The sequence below is a fragment of the Solea solea genome, chromosome 2 (assembly GCF_958295425.1).
Source record: "Solea solea chromosome 2, fSolSol10.1, whole genome shotgun sequence".
Lineage (NCBI taxonomy): Eukaryota > Metazoa > Chordata > Actinopteri > Pleuronectiformes > Soleidae > Solea > Solea solea.
The window spans coordinates 18,903,251-18,929,569 of NC_081135.1; the positions used below are offsets into that span (position 1 = coordinate 18,903,251).

General features: G+C 39.9%; 1 protein-coding gene across 5 annotated transcripts in view; it reads right to left on the reverse strand.

The window, feature by feature from the left end:
• Window positions 1-1,742: 1,742 nt before the first annotated feature.
• The window catches only part of LOC131455345 (target of Nesh-SH3), a 30,604-nt gene continuing 6,027 nt past the window's right edge, over window positions 1,743-26,319 (reverse strand). The window contains exons 2-23 of one of the 5 annotated variants that reach the window (XM_058622915.1): window positions 24,259-24,438; window positions 24,046-24,114; window positions 23,790-23,922; window positions 22,339-22,529; window positions 21,428-21,462; window positions 20,650-20,683; window positions 17,540-17,605; window positions 17,271-17,348; window positions 13,776-15,854; window positions 13,599-13,661; window positions 13,026-13,190; window positions 12,378-12,437; window positions 9,813-9,875; window positions 7,987-8,109; window positions 7,547-7,636; window positions 7,199-7,408; window positions 5,966-6,071; window positions 5,351-5,430; window positions 4,711-4,740; window positions 4,442-4,600; window positions 4,032-4,154; window positions 1,743-2,869 (exon numbers count right to left, since the gene is read on the reverse strand). In XM_058622915.1, the coding sequence (XP_058478898.1) occupies window positions 2,754-2,869; window positions 4,032-4,154; window positions 4,442-4,600; window positions 4,711-4,740; window positions 5,351-5,430; window positions 5,966-6,071; window positions 7,199-7,408; window positions 7,547-7,636; window positions 7,987-8,109; window positions 9,813-9,875; window positions 12,378-12,437; window positions 13,026-13,190; window positions 13,599-13,661; window positions 13,776-15,854; window positions 17,271-17,348; window positions 17,540-17,605; window positions 20,650-20,683; window positions 21,428-21,462; window positions 22,339-22,529; window positions 23,790-23,922; window positions 24,046-24,114; window positions 24,259-24,438 (4,253 nt within the window). In that variant the 3' untranslated portion in view covers window positions 1,743-2,753. Of the gene's footprint in view, window positions 2,870-4,031; window positions 4,155-4,441; window positions 4,601-4,710; window positions 4,741-5,350; window positions 5,431-5,965; window positions 6,072-7,198; window positions 7,409-7,546; window positions 7,637-7,986; window positions 8,110-9,812; window positions 9,876-12,377; window positions 12,438-13,025; window positions 13,191-13,583; window positions 13,662-13,775; window positions 15,855-17,270; window positions 17,349-17,539; window positions 17,606-20,649; window positions 20,684-21,427; window positions 21,463-22,338; window positions 22,530-23,789; window positions 23,923-24,045; window positions 24,115-24,258; window positions 24,439-26,319 lie in introns of all 5 variants that reach the window. The other 4 variants (XM_058622914.1, XM_058622916.1, XM_058622917.1 and 1 more) reach the window with 4 other exon arrangements.

The window sequence follows — 26,319 nt, forward strand, 5'->3', positions numbered from 1 at the left end:
TTTGTCACTTTGTTTTTTTCTCGAGTTGATCCATTTTACCACCATGTCGGTATTAATAATGTCAGTGAAACTGCCCCGTGTTGGGAACACTAGCTAAATGATGCCTTGTGGGAGGTGTAGATCCCAGTGTGATGAAGGAGGCTTCTTTTGTTCAGCATATTTTATCTCCTCCAATAAAAGCTTGTTATTCCTCCTTTCTCTGCTCACTGGTTTTTACTAATATATCAAATTCCACCTTCAAATGAGATTAGTTGTTTATGTATAAACTGTAACATTTTTTTCTTGAACCTAATAAATGATTGAGACCCAGCTAGAGACCTTTTTATCTTTTTGTTATGTGTTGTACTTGGCAGTGTTGTCTCGTTGTCTCTCTCCTTCACTCTCTGTGAGTTCTGAGTTCATGTTTTTGTTAAGTTTGGCCTCTCTCTTCCTTTTCCCTCATGTGAATTGGAAAACCATGGTAATAGCTGGTACTACTACTTTGTTTTTGTTCCTGTGGGTTGTGGTGAACAGGCATCAGAGTATGTGGTCGGGTGTTTTCTGTCTAACCATATCGCTGCGTGTGAGGAAGTATGTGCACATGGTTTATTCAGGAGGATAATTAAGAGAAGTGTGTATGGTTACTTTCCAAGGAGTGTATGTGGAAATTGAAATCATTCTTTCCAGATGAGCTTATCCACTATAAATACTATAAATACGTGTGATGAAGTCTACTTCGTGCAGTTGCTCTTTTGTAACATGAAAAAGAACATGGCTGTTGATCGCACATGACTCGTCAGTTTTTTTTCCCTTGGACACTTGGGGAACACCAATCCAATACTTTAATGGTCCAGTTAAAGTCTGACCAATTAATCAGTTTGAAATGGAAATCGTAATTTGAAAAAGACACAATTAGGAAATCGTAATGGTTAAAATGTATTTTTTTAACCATTTTTACAACAAGTTAACTGAATATCTTTGGCTTGTCTGTTAAAACATTTGAGGATGTATACACTATGTTAAACTTGTTAATGAGATTGTACATGTTTTCGTAATTCTTTTTTTCAGTACAGCATAGCTTTTGATGGTGTCTTGTAGTAAATGCCCCATCTTGTTTTAAATCTGAAGCTCAGCTTAAAAAGGGGCACTACATTATGTCAGAAAAACTGCAATTAGATATTATGCCCAAATAGTTCAGCCCGAGTCCAGTGTGTTAGAATTAGTGCTATCTAATGGTGAGACTGTAAAGTGCAACAAATAGAGAAGCCATCCACTCAGCATGTAATGGAACTGTGCTGGCCTTTGCATACCAGAAAGGATGCAAACACTATTACCAACTCTTTCCACTCTCTCTGAAGTTTCCTCCTTCTACTTTGTTGATTTAAGCATTGGGTCAATGAAATCCTTCTTTGCTTAGTAAGCTTCTGCTTTAAAACATGAAATGGACGTCCATTCGGACTTTTGTAGACATGTCGGCACAAGATGGCAGCCTTAAGACTTTTGCCTAATTTATATATAAGTCTTTTGAAAGCTACAACATGCAAACTTTTTTTTATTTTCGAGTAATTACACACTTAAACATACTCGTATACTTTTGTAGTGTATTCACTTTCTGACCATAAACACACTGGACTTTTAAGATTTAATGATCAGGTTTGACACTTGCTTAAAAGTATTTTTTTAAGTTAAAGTGGCAGTTTAATTTATCTAACTCTCAGCAAGAAGCTTAACAAAAAACATAATAAAAGGCATTGAAGTCGATGTAAATGAATATCAGTCAATATAAAAACAAGATTTATTACTGGAAAAATAAATGATCAAAAACAACTTCCAACTGTAGTGTAAATACTGGCAAGTTTTCCTCCATCTACGTAAAGCTTTATGTACATTCTGTAACAGGTTTGAAAGAAAAAAACATGTCATTTGTCTATATATCATTTCTACACAGAAGCTTTATTTCTATTTTTACATATATATTGTTTTTATTCTACGATACAGGACTGCATGGGTATTAACAAAATGCCTTTGTTTTCAAGTGATGCCGTAGAACCTCTGGGGCTCAAAACCTACATTTTCTTACAATAGATGAACAATTTGGCCTAAAATTATTCTTTTATCTTTTACCTGAAATGTATCAGACCATCTGTGGACACTGCCTGGTATACATTCTATATTTCACATCATATACATATATGAAACGTTTAATACTGTGCAAACTGCGACTGCTAATAAACCCGTAGGGCCAGCAGAAGGTCAATTCTGCATGTCTGTGTTGTTTCCATAGTCCAAGTGTACAATGGAAGTATGATTGGCACCTTTTCCGTATACAACTTACTTGAGTGTGTGCTCACTGACATGCAACTACGAGCAACAATTTTTACTTTCTCAACTCAAAAGCCCAAGCACACAGCACATTCAATAACAAACCACTGATAAATAATATCATACACATTATTACACATTGGGAGCCAGCTTCCCAATTATAATTTTTTTTTCTGTGAATACTGTATGTTCAACATTTTTGGTTGTACTGTTTTGTCTGTCGTGACGCATTTTCGATAAATAGAGAAATTAAGACCGATGTTACAAAAGCACTCAATTGAGTTTTGTGTTATAGTCCTATAAAGGGTCAGGCCTGGGAGAGTAGGCTGATTTCAAACGACAGTGTCCATGGCAACATGAAAAAAGAAGACCACCTTCCTCCACACACAGACGGGCATCTTCTTCTTCCTCAACAGCTAGGAGGTCATTCTCCAGACCAGCTCTGTGAGATCTTACCACCTCCCAGGTATGGGTGTGCCACACTCGTACCAGCCTACATAGGTAACGTGTGACTTTCCTCCAATTTCTCCAAAGTGGACGGGTTCTTGTCTCATTGCTCTGAAATATCCTGGTTCAATGATACAGAGAGAGAGGGAAAGAGTTAACAGATTTTTATATTCTTCCTTTATATTTAAATAGGTACTCTCATTTAGAATGTGATAGTTGGAGAATCAATAATAAATAATAAATTAAAATATAGCTTCACTTTGTCCTTGCTGCTATATTTTGTCATCTTGCTGCTATATTTTGTCATCTTTGTAAATGTCATAGTCATAGTTTCTGGAAAAATGTAAACAACATTTTCATATTCTTATTTTATTGTTAATATTTTTATTTTCTCTTTTTAAAATTGTTATTTATATATTGTATTTTGCACCAAGGGAGTGGCACCCAAATTTCGTTGTCCACAAAATAACGACAATAAAGGCTATTCTATTCTATTCTATTCTATTCTACATGTGGTTAGGGTTGCAACAACTAATCAGTGAACCAGCTAGATAAGTCAGCAACAATTTTATTGGATCTATTAATTCAGGTGACGGTGGATCAGTTATAGACCAAGTTGTCTTTCGACTGGTCGGGTCGAGGGTTCTATTCCCTGGGCAAGTACACTTAACCCAATGTTGCTCCAGAAAGCTGTGGTGGCAGCATGTGAGTGGGTATGAAAAAAGTGCACTGCACATAGATGCACTGTATGAATGTGTGAATTGCAAAACTATAGTGTAAAGCAGCTTTTAGTGGTCATCAAGACTACAAAGGTGCTACGTAAAAGTGTTTTTCTTTTAATAAAAACATGTTGCAGCCTCTTAAAGGTGAATATTTCTTGCTCTCCATCTCTACAGATGTATTTTTTTGTGGACAAAAGAAGACATTTGAGGACTTCATCATTTTCAGGTTTGAAAATCATACGTTACATCCTCTCTGTCTTATGTTTTATGGGCCGAAGGACTAATCTATTTGCCAGATTATAAAAAATAATTATTCTTAGTTCCATCCTGACACTAGTTAAAAAAGTTTTACATTCAGAAAGTTGCGGTCTATTAAAATATTTCCGCTTCTACTTTCATGTTTGTAGAGAATCGAGAATATGCACACAACAGATGTGTGTCCAGGTCTTTAAACTTGACATTTACAACACATAAGGGAGCTTGTTGAGTCACGATCTCAATGTTTGTCTCTAGAAACAATGGCAACCTACAAAATTGCAAGATACTCAATCATAACAATACCTAGCCTGCTTGGTAGCTGGTCAGCAAACATCTGGGTGCCAGTCCGCCCATCCAGGAATGAGTCTACAAACTGACAATGGTCCTCGCCGTGACCCGTCTGATCTCCAATGTTGAAGAACTTGCCTACACAGATGGAAGAGGCAAGGATTGGGTGTTGTCTTCAATATAATAATGTCACACACATAATCCATCTTCAGTGTTACTTGAAGTGTGAAACTCCATCTGTTTTATTGTGTTCCCCACTGTGAACATTTCAGTCACATTACACCACCTGAATATTTATGCCAAAGATGCACAAAGAAGAACATCCAAGAACATTTTGCAGATGCAATGTTTTCCTAAGTGGTTTATAATATACAAGTGGGCCCGGTGGACCCTAAGCAGCTGCTGGGTTCACTCAGTGTATTTACCATTGAGCGAGGCACTCAGGTAGATTTTGTATCTCAGCGAGTTGCAGAGCTGGATCCCTACAAACTTCCGGTACCAGGTTCTCTTCACAAACTGCTTTCCGTTACACTCAGAGTAGGCGTCAGATTTAAAAGGGAACTGAGTCCAGATAGCGTCTTTGCCTGTGACGAAATCATTACAAACATTAATTTAATTTAAGCAAAACTAGAAAAATCCACATTTAAACCTGCTTAGCTTTTCTGGAATGCATAAGAATACAAAAATACAATACCTGGAACGTATTCACTCACTCTTGGATCCGCTACAAACGCGAGAGAGAGTTGCAGTGAATAACATCATCAGAACAACGAAAAATAAAATGCAGCTTTTGAGTTATTGCAGAAGAGAAAACCCAAACTTGTTTTAGAGCTAATTTTTACTTTGGCAGCCTTCCAATGCAAAAGGGTGGGTTTTGATTGCATAAGGGCAAGTGGCCACTTAAGCAATGCATTCCCTTCTAAGTGTCAATGGGAGTTTAAAAAACACAATATTTACTCAACTAAGGGCCATAAACTCAGCTGCTTTTATCCAATCCACTCTAATCCAATTTTATTTATAAAGCACATTTTTAAACCACAGGCGGGACCATAATGCAGTGCACAAGATGCAAAATCAACAAATGTAACCATAGCCCTTGGATCACTAGGTGGATCCTACAGCTGTTAGAAAATTAGCTTTGGAGGACATCTGGCAAGCTGACAAGACACCTCAAGTCTCGTTCAGTCAAATCTCAGTGTTCTTTAAATTATTAGACAAACATGTGCCTACCAGCCCTCCCAGATCAGTGGCATTAACATGCAGCTATTCAGTTCCCTCTTTCTGAGTAAGCACTTCAGTTATCCGCTAATGTGACTGTAACGTGTCAGACTTGCCTGATTCTGTGTTGAAGGACACAGGATCAGTAGACGGTCCAGTTCCTAGCTCATTCTTTGGAGTGACTTTGAATTCATAACTGAAATAGAACAAATTATTAAGAGGTTACACACAGGGAATAAGGAATAAGCTGAACCTTTCAATCTGAATTATCCCCAGAACTGTGATGCAGAGTGTATTTTGAGTATGGGTTACACACTTCTATCCCTCTCTCACACACATACACACACACAGAGGACAACTCATGCTTATCCCATGTGCTGAGTTAAACCTAGCCCACAGAAGGGTGGGTTCTGGTCAGACTTTTGAGACTCCAGACCAGATGTTGAAATCAGATAAAAAAAATAAAAAAAACTTGAAGAGCTCCTCCACCCATATTCGCTTGGCTGTTGTCACTTTGGCCATTTTGTAAGTGCAAAACCAAACATGACTCATTGCTGTGACTACCAAGGAATCTTTGGTGCAATTTAACACTTATGCACAGGGAACCTTACAGAGAGCTCACTTAGTCAGCCTCACAGTAATGTTAACCTGGTGGTTGTTCCCAGTAACTGGAAGACCAATAGAAGAAACTGTTAAGGCACTGGCAGTTATTTTCACTCTCAGTCATATACCTGCTTTCTGGCTGGAGATTCTCTACAGCTGTGTGTGTCTGGTTGGTCGTCTGTATGGACACCTCCTCTCCATTTGGTCCTTTAGTTGTAGACTCAACTTCATATTCTGACAGAGGAGGCAGAAAAAGCCTTTAGGGTGCAACCAAGTGACGACCAGTCATGACGTCACCCATAAGAAATCTGAAATCCCATTTTGAGGCCTCAAGATTCATGATTTGGCTGGAGCCATGTGGATGATTTGCAAATGGAAGTTCACCAGCGGTCTGTTACACTGGTGTCCACTCATATGTGCCATACTTAATAATCTGGTTAACATGATTTCAAAAATTACATCATGTTCTGGTGGCTAATAAATGTATTTTTACATACCCTTTTGTATGGTCTATGGTTGCATCCAATGACACAAATGTACTTTTCAACTATTGCTATTGCAAATTACTTCTTAACTTCATACTTCATAACTTTGATCAACATGGTGATTCAAAGTCCTACTTCAAACAGGTCTGGAAAGGGTGTAGTCACTCTCCACTTTCAAGAGGTGTGACCAACTGACGTACAGTCTGTACACAATTGGATAGACCTATATAGACCTATAGCATAGCAACAGAAGTTAAGAAACATCCTTGTTGACGATTTTTAGGGGCGATGGAGCAAAATCAAATTGCTGGCGGACTCAGCTGGGTTGTGAGATGTGAGATGTGAGATAAGCAGGTTAGGGTCCAGGTGGTATGGTTCTTAGGTGTCATACAAGATGTATTGAGGCCTAACTGTGCATGTTTTACCCATGTGTGCATTGGTTTTCTCCAGGTACTCTAGCTTCCTCCTACAATCAGAAGGTGCAGATTGGGATTTGGTTAATGGGTATGTTTGGATCTATGTATAGATGGATAGGACTGATGTTAAAAGCCGGTTAATACATTTTTACCCTCTTTCCTGGAAGGTAAGTGATCAAATGATGCATCAGATGGCTCATTTTGCCATCTGTAACATTGCATTAGTGCCTTCTTCTCTTCCTCTTCTACTCTACTATTCTTGCAACTACTTATGAAGTATAACTATCTGTGATCCTTGGCCATTTCTTTGCAAGGACTGTCCAAGATGTTTATTTTTTAAACAAGTCTAGACTTGGAGGATCCAAGCACATGGACACAATTTAAACCCTGACGTCTCAGTGTGAGCAAACCAGACTCCTGTCTGGCTAATAAAGTCTAATATTAGCCTTTTATACTATACCTCTGGTTTCATTGTCTGTTTTTGTCCAGTTCAAAATGACAAAGTATGGGCAACCCTCCACAGTCACCACAGTGAGGTTGGTGGGTGGTATGCGGGGAGGGCCAGTCACATTCAGATCATTGCCCTCCTCATCAGGGAAATAAGCCAGGGAGGAGGTGATGGAGCATGGCTCTTCTGCTGTTTTGCCTGTCTTGTAGGTTACATGTGGACCTGCAGACAGGTACAATAAAATAGAAGTTATAAGTGTGTATTTAGTTTTAATTATTTATTAAGTAGTGTAATTTGGCTTAAAGAGAGAATGATCATTCCACCAATGAAAGCTTTAAAGTGGCAGTGGATATGTCTTACCTATGAAGCGCTTCTTGCCCGTGATGTCGACATCTGACGTAGGTAGGGGTCTAAATATGGATGAGTTTTCATACACTTCAAACTGACTGCCTGAAAAGGAATCAGTAGCGAGGAGTTATGATAAGTTTGATGTGCCAACAGTCCCTGGCAGCTCTCTCTGTCTTCAGTTTTACAGCTCTGGGCATCCACAAGCCCACACAGACCCAGCTGTGGCATGCACTGAGGCTTTTTCACGACTCTTAACATGAAAAATCTTTTCCTTTTTTACTCTTATTGCACCTGCAAGCTACATAGCCATAATATTATTAATGTGCATATATTGACTCATACCCATAAACTACTTATTCAGTTATACAGTGTATTTCCAAACACCGAATTTAGTGCTCAATTTATATCCAGGCATATATCCTGACACTATTTAAAAGTTGTGCTACTCATACTGTTGACTGCTGGGGCAGAGGTGGTTGACTGCTGTCTTCGCTCTTGCTTGGGCTTGGCTGTGACTCGAGGGAATGGCTTCAAGATGGACTCCTTGTCTCCATGTTTCAGGTCCATGGGTTTATCTGAGGACATAGGGGAGAAGGAGGAGGAAAATAGATCAGTTCTTCACCCTCGTCATCATCTGACTCACAATCACACACAGTTGTGGTCCATCTGCTCTGGCCATCTTCACTGAGCAACTCTGAGGCCTTTTCCTGGCTGCTGAAAGATCAGGGATTGCTTGTTGAGCAATATCCTCCGAGCTCTTTGAAGAGGAAAGGGTCTGCCTGGATATATCTGCTGAGATAAAGGATGCCCAGATGCTCAGAGCCATGAACTTATTAACACACTTGACGACGCACACAGTCTGTGTTTACTTGCGTGAAAAAAAGTGAGTCCAGAAAAAACCATTGGCATCAATGCCTGCTGATGTGAGCTGTTTTGTTTTAGCCTTAAGTATACACTGTAAATACCATTCAATCTGTTTTGACAGTTGTATTTTTTATTTTTTTTTTGCAGATGAACTGCAATTAAAAAAGACAAAGTTGGGGTAAGCAGCTAAATGGAACACAACACAGCTTTGAACACTTCAAAAGCTTACCACATACATGCTACTTGTCAGTTGTTTGATGAGAACGAAAACAAAACATAAAAAAAACAGATGTCATGCCATAACATCTTTGCTAGCTATCCCGATTAACACCATAAGAGTTATGGTTTTGGTAAGGCTAGCTGATTGCCGGTGTCACTACTCTCTGCATCATGATATGCTAACCAGCTTCGTGCTAAATCGAACTCTAATTATTAAAAAAAGTTATTTCACAAAATGTCAAGCTGTTCCTTTAATTTGTACATTATAATTGTGAGGGATGGGAAATCATTTAATGTTCTTGATATTCATTTAATGAAATAACAACTGTTTTTTTTGTCACTTCGGTGATGTATTAATAAGAATAAAAAGTCCAGGAATCATGGGTTAACTTTAGTACTAATAGCTAGGTCTTTAATTAACATTTAAGTGTGTGTAAAGCAAATGGAGAGATTCTCATCTTCACACATTATAAATGTTAGTTAGCATATAGACTGATAACAGATTATCTCCAGTCTTCTATTCAGAATTTCTTAGGTGCGTCTAAAATATGGCTCAATGAAGCACTGGAGCTAGTTAGCATAACTCCTCAAACGCTGTAACATTGTAAATGTCATCAGCATTTGACCTGTTTACTCTTGAGTAATTACACCTGCTCCTACACTACTGCCTTTGGTTTGCTAGCTAGCTAAGATGTCTTTGTCCCACAAATACGTCTTCTTTGAATGAAACCCTCGCCATTTTTTTTCAAAATTCCAGACTGCAGCTAAACTAGCTCTGTGTTTGCATACAGTGTCTCGTTAAACTGTGACCAATATGGTGAAAATGACACTTCTCTTTATGTTTGTTAAACAAGTGGTTTGATATAGATTTACATAATATTCTGTACAAATACTGCCCAATAGCGACGTTCACCTGCTCTGGTCCCCACAAAAGCATGTGTGTGTGCCTTGTCCAATATTAAACACTCTTTTAATCTTTCAAATTTGGTAAGGTGGTTAGTGGCTCATTTTTCAGTCAGAAGAGATGTTTTTTTTTAAAAAAATTTCACCATGTTACACGCACTTTACATAGAAGTTGCTAAAATCGCCTAATTTGTATAATTGCCCATTTGCCTGATATAACGTGTCATAATAGTACAAAAGGAAAGGTGTGGCAGTGTTCAGTTGTCAGTACATCTATCACTGTTGCCCTTACCATTGTCAGTGGGTTTCCCAACCTGGTTGGGCTTCTTGTTGTCAGGAATAGGGGGATGCCGACCTGCAGGGAATTATGGGAAACAACAAGATTAGAACCCCCCCTCTGAGACAAAACAGCAGGCAGTTGAAACTGAAGAACAGATGCAAAAGTGAAAACAAGTGTGTTTGGTTATTTTAATGATGTTGAAAGAATGTCAAGGTTATAGATTAAAGAAAGAGGGAGACATTTAGCAGGGTGGAGGGCTGCAGAAACACTGCGCTGAAAAAAAGAGTGTACAAACACAGGCATGAAACAAGCAACAATAAAGCACATAAAGCCATGGCTTGCATGTGAGATGCTTGAGTCACTCTGTGAAGTACTGCTACAACGACCTGACGACTAATGAAAACCAGTCAGTGTTTGACATATTTGAATCAATGAATAATTGCTTCAGCCTCTCATCCTAAAATCCCCAAAGATTTAAAAAAAAAAAAAAAAAATCCTTAAAGTTCAGTACCAAAGCATACAGTTCAGTACCTGTTATTCTTTTGGTTGATTTTGCTCCATTCTACAAACCTCTATTGGCTCAGATGCAGTTTTACCAACAAACGTTTCACAAAATCTCTTCATCTCAAAACGTTCAGTGACATGAAGATCAAGCCAAGCAATGTGATGAAGACCAGACCACTGGTTTAATGAGGACAACAAATGAGTTGGCTTCGAGAAATGTGATCCCATGGAAGAATCGGCCATTGCTATAAACTGTCAAACTCAGATTTGTCAGTGTAAGTGTTCTGCCATGACTTCATGCTGTTAGCTGAGCATAATCTTCCTAAATCTTTGTTGTGATATCTTAGAGGAGATTGGGAAGCTCTTGAGGGTTTGACATGTAAAAATTTCCTTTACACGTTTCATAGCTTTCAGAGAGGATTTTAAGAGAAGGGTTCATTTCCCAAGGATTCATTCCCTTCATCATTTGTCATTTGCTTATCTCATTAATAGTCAGTGTTCAAAAGATTCACTAATTGTCTGATTATCAGACTTATGCAGCCCCCCTCTTCCAGCTTGATACATCAGTGCGCTTTGGCATCTACCCATGAGAGAACAGAGTTGAGGTTATCAAGACAAACTGAAATAAAGTGGTTGCACTGATTAGTGAGACCCTGACTCACTCATGGCACAACTGACAGAAAATGGCTAACATTTGCTTATGTAAACTCATACAATTGATGCAGCAAGTCAAAAGAATGCATATAGGACGTATGTGAAGGATAAAACTATGACATCTCGACAGGATGGGTTCATGGTTAACTTGGCAGGGGATACAAGCGTCTGCTAAATGACATGTAATGTAATTACAGCCAATGTGATGTCATGTGATAAGATGCAATGTCAACAATAATATATCTACACTGTATGCTGTCTCAACAGTTAAACCAGCTTTGAGAGTCTCTGACGTACCAAAGGTGTCAGACACAGATGTGTGATTTAAAACAGCAGCAGTGGACAGTGAGGGTGCTGGTTTCTGTCAAATAACTTCACCTTCAGAGCACTTGAAAAGTCATGCAATGAAAGGAGATTCTTGAGTTCAGTTTAGAAAATATTGCTAGGGAATATGTACCAGTGTCTCTTAACACCATGGTTGCTGCATTTACAGCACTGCTCTCATATTTCATAAATTAACAGTGTACTAGTATGCACCTAATATGGGTCCAGTATGAACAGAGTTCTTAAACAATTGCAAGTTGAAATGCTAATGTGAAAGTGGTAATTATGAACTACAATGTGTACAGCCCAAAACCTGGACACATGTTAACTGTGCATGCTCTAGGTGGGAAAATATATTGGAATGCAATCGGTCAGGGGCCAGGTACATAGACCCTCATTTTTGGTGCAAGTCGGTGCATGCCATTCTCTCCAGGAAGAAATTGCATATTTTAGAAGAATAAACAGTTATGAGGAGTTTGTGCAGGGCAGCAAGCAAAACAATCATTCTGATTTGTAGAGTTGCTTCCTGGGAGCTTTGCAACTCCTTGAAGACCTCTGAAACTTTTGACGTTTCCAGAAATAACACACACCAGATGTGACATGGGACTGAAGCACAATCTCCTTAACGCCAAACAACAAGGCATATTCTGTAGTGTCACAAATTACAGTGCTTTGTATTGTACTGCTTGAGATGGATTTGCTCTAATTAACTAAATCTGCCTGACAGAATGGGAACAATGTGACCCTTCAAAATAAGCAGCAGCACACACACAAACTAAACAATGTCCTTATTACATCTCCATATGTGGTAGACTAAATAATGTGGAGGAGTACAGGTCTACACCACATTAGCAACATGCTTTATATGGCTTCAGTCCCAGTGAAGTATCAGTGACGGCAACTAAATGTATCAAACAAGACAGACCACAACAGAAACAAAATGTCATATGGATAGACAAGTTGAAAATCACAGAGCATGAGAGGATTGTGTCAAAAGCACAGATGAAGGTGATTGTGTTGGATGGTACATAACAGAGCCTCATAGGTTAGTGAATGCGGAACACTGAGAGGCGATCTCCTGGGGTTTGACTTTACCAGGGTGTTCTTTGTTCCACACCATAGGCTTAGGAAGAGCATTGGGCCCCCCATCTTTTGCTGGAGGGAGAAAAAGATTTGTTATAAAATGATTTGTGTCAGAAGAAAGTCAGTCCTTCTTGCTGTATTTCTTGTACCTTTCTTATTGTCCAGTGCTAATGACAATTGAGGTTGTGACTTGTTTGTGTTATTAAACAGATTTTAGGGATGTGCTGGATTAGAAATGGAACTAACTTTATCCATTTGTATTTCTCACTTTTTTTTATTTAAAATGAGGTGCGTCGTGTCCAGTGCTTTGGCCAAACTTCCCACTCGGTCTGCATGAGGGACCATAAATCATCTTGATTATCCTGACCCCCTGACTACTGCTTGGGGTAGAAGTATGAAATACAGACTGAGCAAAACATGTGGTACAGCATGGAGAACACATGGAGGAGGAGACAGGACAGAAAGGAAAAAGGTAGTACCACTGAAATATCTATTGTAAGTACTCAAATATGCTAAATCAAGAATCATGAATTGGTTTGGCCTCTCCAACAGATGCACAGCTGCAAACAAAAGAATAAAGTTGTGCTGATGGGAGAGGATAACCTGAGGTAGTTTCTTGGGAAGAGGGAATGAGAAGAAGGGAAAAGAGTAGTCCTTTACCCCTGGGTGAGCTGGAGCTATGAGAGATCTTGGATGGACCACCACCACGAGTATGACTCTTATTAGGAACCCGGGTGCGAGTGGAGTTTCTTCCTGCTGCAGGGAATGTTGACCTAATGGGAGGCCGAGGGACTTCAGCAATGGATGGTCTGAGGCTGCCAGTTCCTAAATGTGTAAAAGGGCAGTTGAAGTGGTTAGAGAGGATTTATTTCAGAAATTAACAGTTTGCAGAAATTGAATAAATGATAGGACACACCAGAGAAAGGGAATGCAAACAAGAGAACAATGAAATGACAGAAGAGTATAAATGAGATCACAAGATAGCCAGACTGCTCTGGCTTTGAGTGGGCAAGGGTGAGGTGACTGTGCTGGACTGAAAATGGAGTCACACATGGAGGCAACAATAATGATGAAGTGGGGTGTGCAGGGTGGTAGGATGGAGATGGGCAAGCAGTGACATCATCCAGTGGTTTTGAAGTACATTTACAAGCATTGGGTTCCACGTGGTTTGACGAAAAAGCAGAGATGATAACGTGACAAGCATGTCATGGTGTTTACCATGATTATAACTACCGGCTTTCTCTGTAGCCAGGGCAGGTCTTGGTAGAGGCTTGCCCTCTTCTGGTGGACTAGGAGCTGTATTAAAGAGAACTCTTTTATTTAAGATGATGTATACATATATACTATAACTGACACAAGGTCTCTAAAGCTGAATTGTGGTTTACTGATGGCAAAAAATAGGGTCTTTACCCGTAGGGACTGTTTGTCTCGGAGTGACCTTGGTGGGATCAGAGTAGGTCCTGGTCTGAGGCTGAAATGGAAGCCCACGTTGAAGATGTGTTTGGGGCATAGATGGAAGGCGTGACTTGGGCAGAGGTTCCGGTTGGGACTGAGTCTGGGTCTTTACTGGAGGCTGAGACTGAGGCTGGGGCTGTTTTGCATGAGACTTCTCTTGGTCCCTAGCTTGAAACTTTGTTTGCTTTTTTTGGTGTGGCTTTGGCTGATTTTCTGGTTGAGTATGTGTTTGAGGCTTTGGATGTTTTTTTGGCACAGGCGGTTTAGGATTTGGTTTGCTACTTGGTTGAGGCTGCTTTTTAGGATTAGGCTGACGCTTAGGCTTGGTTCTAGGCTGCTTCTTGGCTTTTTTCGGTATGTTTATCTTTGTTTGAGGCTGTGTTTGAGTTTGTGGCTGAGCTGTAGACCAAGACTGTGGTTGAGGTTGGGTGTGATTCTTTGGTAGGTCTGGTTGGGTATGAGGTATTTTGTTGGGTGCTAGTGAAGATGTGTGAGAATGTGCCATCATTGTGGACTGGGGAGATGGCTGAACAAGTGGTTGAGGCTGGGTTGGGGTCTTAAGTTGAGGTTGTGTTTTATTCTGAGTCTTTTGTTTATGATGTGGTGTTGGTTTAGCTGGAGAATCTGCCTTAAATTTGGTTGTGGTTTGATTATCTGAGGCAATATCTGGCTTTTGATGAGATTGTGATGGAGCTTGGGTTTGGAATTTGGGTTGGAGTGGTGATTGGGGCTGAGTTTGACTTGGGGTTTGGGGTATGGTCTTAGATGTTGGAGGTTGAATCTGGGGTTTGACCTGGAGTGTGGGTTGATGTTGTGGCCACAGCTGGGGGAAGTGCTGTGATGTTGATTGGGGTTGTGGTTGAGACATGGGTATGGGCTGAGAGGTTGGCTGGGGTTGTTTTTGAAACTGGGTCTGGAAGATGTGCTGAGATGTTGAAATGTGTTGTGGTTGAGTTGTGGGTATGACCTGAGATGTTGGCTGTGGTTGAGATTGGGCCTGAAGGATATGCTGAGATGTCAATTGGGGTTGTGGTTGAGACTTGGGTATGGGTTGGGATGTTAGCTGTGGTTGAGATTGGGCCTGAACAATATGTTGAGATGTCAATTGGGGTTGTGGTTTGGTCTTCGGTATGGTTTGGGATGTTAGCTGTTGTGTTGGTTGAGGTTGAGTCTGGGGTATGAACTGCAATGTTGGTTGGGGTTGAGGGAGTCGTACGAGCTGGGATTTAGGTTTGGGTTGTGGTTTGAGATTAGATATGATCTGGGATGTTGGTTTGGGTTGTGGTTTGAGATTAGCTATGATCTGGGATGTTGGTTTGGGTTGTGGTTGGAACTGGGGTATGAGCTGTGATGTAGGCTTGGGATGTGGTTTGAGATTAGATATGATCTGGGATGTTGGTTTGGGTTGTGGATTGAGCTGGGGTATGAGCTGGGATGTAGATTTGGGTTGTGGTTTGAGCTGTGATGTAGGCTTGGGTTGTGGTTTGAGCTGTGATGTAGGCTTGGGTTGTGGTTTGAGCTGAGATTTGATCTGGGATGTTGGTTTGGGGTGTGGTTTGAGCTGGGATGTAGGTTTGGGTTGTGATTGGAGCTGGAGTATGACTTGGGATGTAGGTTTGGGTTGTGGTTGGAACTGTAATAAGACCTGGGATGTAGGTTTGGGTTGTGGTTGGAGCTGGAGTATGACCTGGGATGTAGACTGGGTTTGTAGTTGGGTCTGGTTCACTCGTTTTATGGGTTGTGTGTGCGGTTCTGTTTTGGAATAGGATTTAGTTTGAGTCTGAACCTCTGCACTTGGTTTTCGTTGAGGTTGTTCGGGTTGTTGGGGCTTTGGTAGTGGTGGTGGTCGATAATGGGGTTGGAGCCGTGTTAATGGCTGTGTGTTGGGCTTTTTTTGTGACTGATTCTGATGATGCACTCCATGTTTATTCACTGCAGTTGGTGTAACTAGCTGAGTGTTGAGCTTGGGTGCTAATGGAAATTCCAGGTAAGGAGGCAAGACAGATTTGTGGAGGTCTCCTTCTCTTGGGTTGTCTAAGAAAGAGAAAATATGGCCATGAAGCCAAACATTGTGCTGTAAAATATAATTTCAAATAAAATATTCTAGAGGAACACTTCCTTTAGAATACATATGTATGTATATATATATATATTTATATATGTACACATATATATTTTATACGTATATATACGCATAAAATGAACAGTCAGAAAATTAAATGAGCACAATCACTCACAAACTCACAGAGCCGATCTTGGACTAAACCACAGGTTACTTAAAAACTCTTGACTCTCCACTGGCAAGAGTCAGATCAGGGTTCCAGTTTCAAAGGCAGAGAGACCATATGGAGATTTTTTCAATGTAACATGTTACTATAGACAGACAGCTACCAGGACCAGAATTCATGTGAGTGAGAGCCATCCAAATCCATTCGCTGTGCCTTTAAGAGAATATGACATATGGGGGTTTAAAGGGTGCTGATTGATCTCTTGGCATTTTGTTGGACCATTCTAAAGTGACTGCTCATTCTGATCAGGTATTCACCTCGGACAGAGAAATGACAGAGAAAGAGAGCAAGTGAGAAAATGGAGAAAGATTGTGATACAGCAGTAGATAACATGGATTTAATGCCTTTAACCAACTTAAACATGTAATGTCTACTGCTGGCTGTTTGAAAAGTTGTTTCTTGAATCAATGCACTTAACCAACCAATGGAATTGGCAGTTACAATACTGTCCAAAAGGTTGCTATTGGAGAGAGATGAATGTCTGGTGCATGCAGTTTTGTCATGCAGACTTCACACAATCACCTTTGTTGCATCAAAAGCAAAAGCCTCAGGATTGTAATCAGCAAAGATCACCATCAATTACACTGTGGGCACTAATCAGTACACAATGCAGAGCAATGAGAGGAAGATGGGAGGAAGACAAACGAAAGTTAAGAAATATTATAACGTGTAATGAAATTGAAATTGGCATTGCATGACATAGCAACATTCAATGGGATTTCCAGTCAACCTTTTTCAAGGACAGAGAAATGCTCTACACAGTACTTGTGGCTTGTGAGCTTCCCCAGCGAAGTCACCAAAGTCACATCCTGTGATTCAATTATAGATTACATCATTCAGATAAGTGTACAAACATAACAAGACATTAAAACCATCATTAGAAATACCATCAACTTTGTTGTTTTACCAAAATGCCATGCAACCAAGGCCACCTATCTTACACAATTTTTGCAACCCAAACAGCTGACACTATCATATAGTTTCCAAAGGAAATTAGCTACTGTTCAACTTACTCATAGCATGCTACTCTAGCTCATGCAGGTAATCAGAGAACTCTGTAAAAGCACTGACAGGTTCTCAGTCACAGTCCGCCAAGTCTATGCTCACAGCCGTAACGAGAGCCTCGAAGCTTTTTCAAAAAGAACCATGATTCACAGTTTACCGATTGGCAGTTTGGTGACAACAGGTGGTGTAGGTCCAGGGGTCGATAGAGATTCCTGTCTAGTAGTTGTGGTTGGAGCTGAGAAATATAGTGAATGTTAGTAGACCTTGGAGAAAAGTTACTTCTTTAAGTACTATAATATGTAAAATAAATATGTATGTACAGTAAACAATACGCAGGATTGTGATAAAAAAATCAAGTACAATGGTCGGACATAAGAGTTTTGCTTCTGACTGCTCAACTCACAATTACGTCATAAAAGGAATTACCCAGAGTGGTCTTTGGAGCTATTTTCCGGTTGACGAGCACTCTGCCCATGGTTCTGTTATTGAGAGCTGACAAAAGAGGAGACATTAGGTCGGAGACGTTAGTACTTAAGACACCATTTGATTTTTCAAAAAAGGGAGCACATTATGTTCTTAAATATATTTTACAATAATAAAAATGTCTTCCGAAGAAAACCTTATGTATGCATTGCATTGTAGTCTTTTCAACATTATCAAGCTGGTATTGAGTATGAGTCTGGCATATATGCCATACAAGCAAGGCACAAAGCTTTTGACTCAGTTCCCTGGGATTATCTATACCTGGTTCTCAGATGCTTTGGCTTTAAGGACTTCCCCAACTACTATATCTTTTTCAGTCCCTTCCAGTCATAATAACATCAAAACAAAATGAATGGGATATGTGGATTTCGAAAATTCATATGGGGGGTAAAAGGCCAAGAATTAAATTAAAAACACTGTAATTACCTAAAGAGAAGGGGTGCAGGTCATTACCATGCCTAGCGGAGTATTATAAGATTGTATTGGGTAGTATAAATGTATATGTACAATATTCTAACAGGCTAATCTTCCTCAACTAACTAAGATATGTGGATAGAGATCTGCTAATTAGATACGTTGTTACTCCAAAGTTAAGAGGTGTACAGACTAAGGGTTACACAGACTAGTTGATTGGTCGAATTTACAGCTTCACTATGACATCTTGAGCTTGACGTCAGCTAGTCGTGGTTTGCTTGATTATTAATTTTATGCTAGGTGAGTGTGTATGCACTATTAAACAGGAGGGAGCGTGGGGCATTACTCTCTGTGATTATTTGCAAACACTGAAAAATTCCTGCCATGCAGGACCTGCTGAAGTGGTGGGCCAAGAATAAACAAAAATTTCCCCATTTGACCAAGTTGTGCAAATGTTACCTGGCTGTTTCAGCCACCAGCAAACCAAGCAAGATAATATTTTCTTTGGCTGGAAACCCTATCATGCAACAGCGGGCGAGCCTTCACACATTCCAAATCCATGCCCTTGTGTTTTTGTATGAAAACCTGGAACGAAAAACTAAAGCTGTGACTGAAACTGTGCCTGAGCAAGACTGTGATGATGGTGATGGCCTGCAGGCTCCTGCATGTGTGTTGTTCTCCTCCCAGTTGTTTTACTAATATTGCAGTATTTTCTTGTCCACTTATATGGGAGACGTATTTGTGTCCATTGTCAGTGAATACAAACTGTTTCAAAGCACTTCCTCCCGTTGTGATTTTATTAATGACTGAAAAACACATCAATGACGTCATCAGCGAGTAGTAAATCTGAAGTCATGCAACCCCTAGTACAGACAGATGAAATATTTACTGAAGATATTATTAGCAACCGGGCCAGTGGTTAGCACTAGAACCTGGGTTCGAGAAACAAGGGCTTTTATGCATAGAGTTTATGGAAAACGAAACATGACTTATGTATAAATAAATAAATGCATAAATAAATGTATAAATAAATACAGAACTAAATAAATAAATAAATGCATGAATAAATGTATAAATAAATACAGAACTAAATAAATAAATAAATGCATGAATACATTTATAAATAAATAAAGGAATAAATAAATACAGGAATAAACAAGGGTTGCTGTGGCCACATCGTTTTGAATCCGGCAAACCTTTCAATAACATTTCATCATGTGTCTAGTACAAACTGGCATGTTTTTAATGTACGAAAAACACGCTCGGACGAGTTCGCTCATTTATGTAGGGTGTTGTTCGTCTTGGTGTATAACAAAGGTGAAAACTCAATTTTCACCTTAGGGAGTGCTATAGAGCCCTTGAGCAACACACGGGTTTGGGACCTATGCTAATATTGCATTTTTGCCAGACCTGACCTCCATACCAAGTTTCAGGAATTTTTATGCACGTTAACCCTCTCAAAAATGACCAGAAGGCCACGGATATAATAATAATCTGAAGGATAACAATAGGTTGCTCGCACTCGTGCCAGGAGCCATCCCGGCCGCTGCCATCCATGGTTCGGTAAATAAATGCATAAATAAAAAAAATAAAAGAATAAATAAATGCTTTACATTTTATGTATTTATTATTATTATATTTATGTATTTCTGTGTCCATATCTTAATAAGGTAGGAGGTCCTAACCTCAGTCAACAGCATGATTGTTCAAATCAGAGAGCCAGGCAAACGATTCCCAATCCCAAGCCTTCCTCCCTGTAACGTAACGTTGCAAAACAGCTCCAGTTAACGTAATGGCCTCATTTATTTCTGTATTTATTTATGAATTTATTTCTGTATTTATTTATGAATTTATTTCTGTATTTATTTATACATACATACAAGTCATGTTTCGTCCTCCATAAGAGTTTGCATGTTCTCCCCATGTGTGCATGGGTTTTTTCCGGGTTCTCCGGCTTCCTCCCACAATATGGGCATTAGGTAATAATTGGACACTCTAAATTGACCGTAAGGTGTGAGAGTGTGAGTGAATAGTTGAATGGTTGTTTGTTTCTATGTGTGGCCCTGCGATGGACTGGCGAACTATCCAGGATGTACCCCACCTATCACCCTATGTCAGCTGAAATTGGCACAGTTCCCCCCATGACCCTCCTGTGGAGGATAAAGCGGTGGAAAATTGATTATTAGCAACCACCACAAAGCTGTAGCACGAAGGTGGCTGCAGCCAGAGCTGAATGGATGAAGATTGTGACCAAACAACGGAGAATACACCCTTTCTGCTGAATCAACACACTGATACATTTTAAAATGTGGACTGTGTATATGTTAAATTCCTGATCTACCATGAGTTGCCACGCATTGCCATCAGTGTCTGTGACACTGAAATTGCATAGGTGACCAACTTTGTGTTCTGCTGTCGCAACTTCTTGTTGTTGGGGCTTGTTTTGTTTTGGTTTTGAAAATGAAAATAAAAAATAAAGATATAAAAGAAAAATGGTTACATGTAACAAAATCTACCACTAAGGTTTAGTGAAAACAATTTGATAGCCAGCTATTATTTACAAATCTTGCAGGTATGGAGCAAATTAAGCCTCTGTTTCAGTGGATTTGACCAAAACCAGCATGTCTATGTTGGCTTACCAGGAGGAGGATGAAAGGACTTTGCACCAGGTTTCTGTTGGGAGAAAACCAAGATGATAAGAGGGAAGACCTGTATTTGTAATAATCAAACAATTGCAAGAAATAGCATTTATCTTCAATGCCATTTTGTTTCCTATCTCATGGGTCCTTCACGCCATGTTGTATTGGTTAAGTCCACAGTTAGAAGTTTGTTATTCAAAGTTTCCCTCTAAAAGAGCAAGCATTGCTGCTGATTCTCAACAGCTGCAGTGTTTTATGGGTTCAGGGCAATGAGCATATGACACAGCAGCCCTCCTCTGTCAGAAAATCAATGCCATCTTTCCCTCTAAACTTGTCACCATTATCAGTCCTCCCCAATACGGCCACCTAATTTCTCTTTTTCTCTCTCTCGTCCTCTCTCCCTCTTCTCCAGAATTTTGCTAGCTACAGATTGTTCCTCTTGGCTCGGCCAGTCCTGGCTGCACTGATGATGTTTCCATTGAGCAGTCGGATGGAAAATGAATGAGGCAAACAACCCTAAGAAGAACATAAACTCAGTGAAGTGCACAATGCAGACTCTAATATGTAATTTCAAATACACACCTGTATTTGTATTTTTACCTGTGCAGTCACAGTTCTTTTACTTGTTTATTACACTTAAATAATTCACCATATTCACCAATTATTACCACATGTGTCCACAAAGTGTTACAAGGACATTCTAATACTAAAAACATATAATAAAAGTGGTTGTAATACTTTGGCTGTGCCTTGGTAACAAAGTGTGTCCAATACATACCCCAGGCACTTTAAAGATGTTCCTGGCAGCCCTCTCTGCAAACACAAGAGGAAGATCAGCGAAGGAGTCAGTAAAGTGGAACTAATGACAGTGAAGGAACATAAATAAAACCACACTTCAAACATGCTTTCTTCAATCCTTACTAATTGAATGTGATAGGTCTTTAGCAGGGGTTTAATAAAAGTAAACCACAAGATGGTTTTGATTCAGTCCAATATCTCAATAAAGATTATATGATGTCTCCATGGCAACAGGCAATTACTCAGTGAACACTTGGTCATAATCTGTCATTATACATAGAAAAGGGAAACTATGGAAACAGCAATGTCCTGAACGATCCAATTTTTTTAAAATATGAATTTAAAAAAATGTAGCAACCAGAATGTTGATATAATAATGATATGAAACAGGAAAAAAGTAACACAAAGGTTGTTCACTGAAGTGTTTAGACTGTGACTTAAACTGGACAAAACAGATACAAACTGAGCCAATCTCAGTATATTTGACCATCCGTGCACAATGTTTCCTTAGCAAGTATGAAACTTAACCCATCTATACTAATTCTTCTTCTAAATACACACTGCACATACTGATGAGCCAATGCATCATGACTATTTCTCCTGATTATACTTTGGGTTATTCACTTTTCACCTAAGCAGTTAAGTGTTATCTGAAACCAAGCTGGAAGTTGCAAGGTAGAGTTGCCTCACATCCTGGATCCTGAACCAACTGTTGCTAGGTGATAATCAATGTTGTCTGCTACATTTGTGAGTGGTTAATGTTTGGGGCAAAATGTCTGATCATACGTAAACATGCAGATTCCACAGCTCTTGTTAAAAAACCTCACTGACCCTGATGCCCTGTGCCTCTTGAGGATGAGGGGAAAATGTAAATGAAAACATCAAACATACCGTCTATGCCCGACTTGCTGTTGTTGTATAAGACCGGTTTGCTCCAAATCCCATTAGTGTCCTTGGAGTTGGGCTGCACAGCAAACTCATAGAGTGCGTGGGGCTTCAGATTATCAATGACCGTATCACTAGTAGGGCAGGTCTGGTAGTTCCATTTCCTGTTCCTCTCACGATAACGCACAGTATAGTGTCTAAGACAAAGGACAACAGGATGTACAGATGTAAAAAACTGTTAGACAGTTAGACACCATTGATTATTAAAAATGTACCGTTGTGGAATATTAGTGTCAATATATCATGATATAAATGAATAAAACCATGTTAATTCTCATTAGTAACTGCAGTGCGCTACAAGAAGGGCTGGGGGGGCGACATCACTTCTGTAGTCTGCAATTTGTATTGATGAAGAATGTATGAATGATGGCGCTGTGGAGAGGAAAGGAAAGCCTCTAGTTCTACACTGTGGTAAGATGGTGTGTTCCATTTATATCAGAAGTCGGAACTGAACGTGATGTCACCTCTGAGTGGACCACAGTTAAAAAAAAAAAACATGGATGCAAATGCAAGCCATTGTTCGCAATACCATTCAATAACAATGCTCCTCACAGCGTTACGTTGACAGGTGTCGTCACTAAGTATGCTGTACAAGAATGTGTGTGTGTGTGTGTGTGCGTGTGTGTGTGTGTGTGTCTTAAATAAACAGTGTGGACCAATTGACAAACAAACCTATCTTTATGAGGAAACGTCCTTGTGAAGACAATTTGGCTGGTCCACACAACTTTAAAGGCGACATAGAATGCTTGTATCACACATATATGTTAGTTATGGAGGTCTACTTACATATATTAACTTGTTTTCATGATTAAAAACCTCCTAATCGCTGCAAACGAGCCGATCAAAATATCTCCTCACTGACGCTCTCGTCAGCCGCGCTGTTTCAGACCAAACAGTTGCTGTGATTGGCCAGCCAACGAGAGCTTTCCTACTGTCCTGTGATTGGCCAGGTACCTGGAAGTGACGTAATAGATAGGCCAGCTCTCAGATACACAGCTCCCCCTCTGGCACGGTGGATGCTCTGCATCTCAGCAGCTACAACGAGACTAGTTCTTCTTCTTCTTCTGCGGTTGAATGTACGCAACCGGATGTGCCCGGACTAGTGCCGCACCGGGAGGCGCTACGGTGGTGAGGATTTCTGATGACGACATCAAATTAAGGAAGTGTCGATCCGCTTCGCAGAGCCCAGGAAAACAATACAACACTATTTTCTCAGCAGTGGCTGAACTGTTTGTTCTGAAACTTTAGGGTTTCATAAACGAGGTAATGACGCAGATACACACACAAACGCAGCGTTAATTGGAGCTTCCGGTCTATGTCACCTTTAATGGTTTTTTAAAAGGTTTAGGGTTAGAATTAGGCCTAGGTTAGGGTTAGGTGTAAGTGCATTATCTCACCCATCCTCCAGACAGTCATCCATGATATTGCTGTCATACGGGGTTTTCAGCAATGTCCCCCAGGACAAGAGCACTGAAGTAGGCGTTACTGACCCAATCACTAAGTGTAGAGGCTTCTGTATTTCCACCTTACCTGAGAACACATTAACATATCTTACTTTACTAAACATGTCTGAATGTTTATCCAGGTCCGTTTATCCGTGTAACCACGTCACCTTGATGGTGATTTCCTGTCAAGTACTTTTACATGCATTACCTGTGCATTGCTTTTTCACCTCATTGATTGGGATGGGCTGGACAGCAATAAGGTACTTGGGCTCAGCATCTTGAAAAAGCAGAACAAACTAGAGGTTGTAGTTATATTGTATATCGTTGATCTGCAAAGCCACTACTCACTAGTTCAAAATATGAGTCTAATGCTCCTCTCATCTGTTATCTGCGCAGAAGCATACAAATCAAGAGCACTTACCAAACTCAGTCTCGTACGGCTGCCCGTTCTCAGGCAGCTGAATGAACTGTTTGGAGAACATGCTGCTGCCATAGCCCAAGATGTAGCCCTCAAGCTTGGTGTCAGGGTTGGGACGCAAAAACTTCATCACGATTGTGTCTCCTGTGGCATTGATGCGAACCTTCATGTTCTGACGTCGCACTAGGGAGACAAGAGAGGATATATTGTTTAAATAAATATCAAATGGTTTCTCTTAGAGACTTTGAGAAAAGTCGACTTTGCCCACAAGTTAAGTGAAGATAATAAAGACATAACCCCAAGCTTTCAGTCAGTGGTGGCCTCTTTTAGCCATAAAAATCACTCACAAATGGTTTGAGGAGCATAACAAATAGTTAGAGGTGTTGACATGGCCAAGTTCCGCATAAGTCAATCCAAACACACATCTGTGGGATTTGCTGTAAAAACAAGACTGATCCATGGAGGCCCCACCTCACAACTGACTGGAATAAATTCTCGTGCAACAGTGTTCGTGCCTATTACCACAAGCCACATTTAGAGGTCAGTTTCTTGACAGGTCCGAGCTGTTTTTGTACACATATGAGACAGGTGGATTTAATGCTGTGGCTTATCAGTGCGTATGTGTCTGCTGCCAGAAGTGGCTTCTGAAATGGATATCTATTACTGTAAATCAGAATCTGTGAACATGTGTTGTTAAAAGTTGAGGTCAGTGAGGCAATGTTGGGCTTGTGCTGAGTTCCAGAGAAAACGAAAATACCCACATACACGAACAAGATTTTTTTTTTCTCTTTCTTTCTATTCGTTCGAACACGTCACATTACAGTTTTTTTTGCAAGATGTTACTTCTACAGAATTCAGTGCTTTTCAGTAGAGCCTGTTAACACATCAACTGAAAAAAGGCATCAAAGGGTTGGTTAAACTAAAGTCGTAAGTGATTACGTATGAAATTGTTGATAATGGTCCACACCACCATGAAAACATTGACTGAGGTTGGAAAATAGAATAATTGTAAGTGTGTGCGTATTTCTAATTGTAATTAGTTTTCATTGATTCTTTTTGATATCAAGTCAATAAAAAACAAAATTAATGATAGAAGTCGAGTGAATGATGTGGCTTTCTTTGCTTCTACAATTATTGTGAGTTATTGGAGGTTTCAGGCTTGCTCAGGTCACTGAAGCACAATGGGAACACTCGGGCCAAAACTAGCAGAAAATGTTGGTGTGATCTGTGACAGAACTGTGACGGATGAAGAAAGGTTCATAAAGCATGTAGAGAACTTAGATAATGGCATAGGCAATGTTTAGACTCTGTAAGTTGCACTAGAAATACTGCGTATTAAGGCTGCATTAGTATAGTATGTTAACATTTCTGGTTGTTTTATTATAGTAATTTTGCTTATTACTCTGTAAGCCTGTATTGTTCACCTCTATTTGCTATTCAATGAACTTAGGTTGCTGCCAAACAAACATTGATGCCTGTGATTTTACTGCCGAGCTGAACTATTTTTTTATGATCGCATGGACACACTCTGCATGGCAGTGACGTACACAATGACTGTTGAACAGACCAAACACCCTAAAAGTCTCTGCAAGCACAATGCAAGGAAGATTTTTTTCTCTCTCATTACTTCCCTCTGTCATGTGGCCTTTGAAAGTTGCCAAGAATCAGGCATGCTAACAATTAGCCAGTTTGAAACAGAAAACTGGGCCACAGGTGTGACTGACAGTTGGCTGGTGCACTAGGAAAACAATAAATAATACCACTGCAGGCTTGGATGATAAATTACAGGTTAAATAAAACCTGCTTTTGTTGGTTTTTTTAGAATAAAGTGCAAACTAAAGAGCAATAAATTAAATGATATTTCCATCTGTCCTGTTTTTGTGATTTTCATTCCACAGTGGAAATTACGAATGAGTCTGTTGGGGCTCAAACCTCCACCTGTTGTAGTCTACAAGGCTTAAAACGATGGACTCTCTGCCTGGATTATGTTCTATATTTCTCCACAGCACTTGGCTGAAATGACTGCTTCACACCACTATATGAAATAGTGGAACATTGCATAGG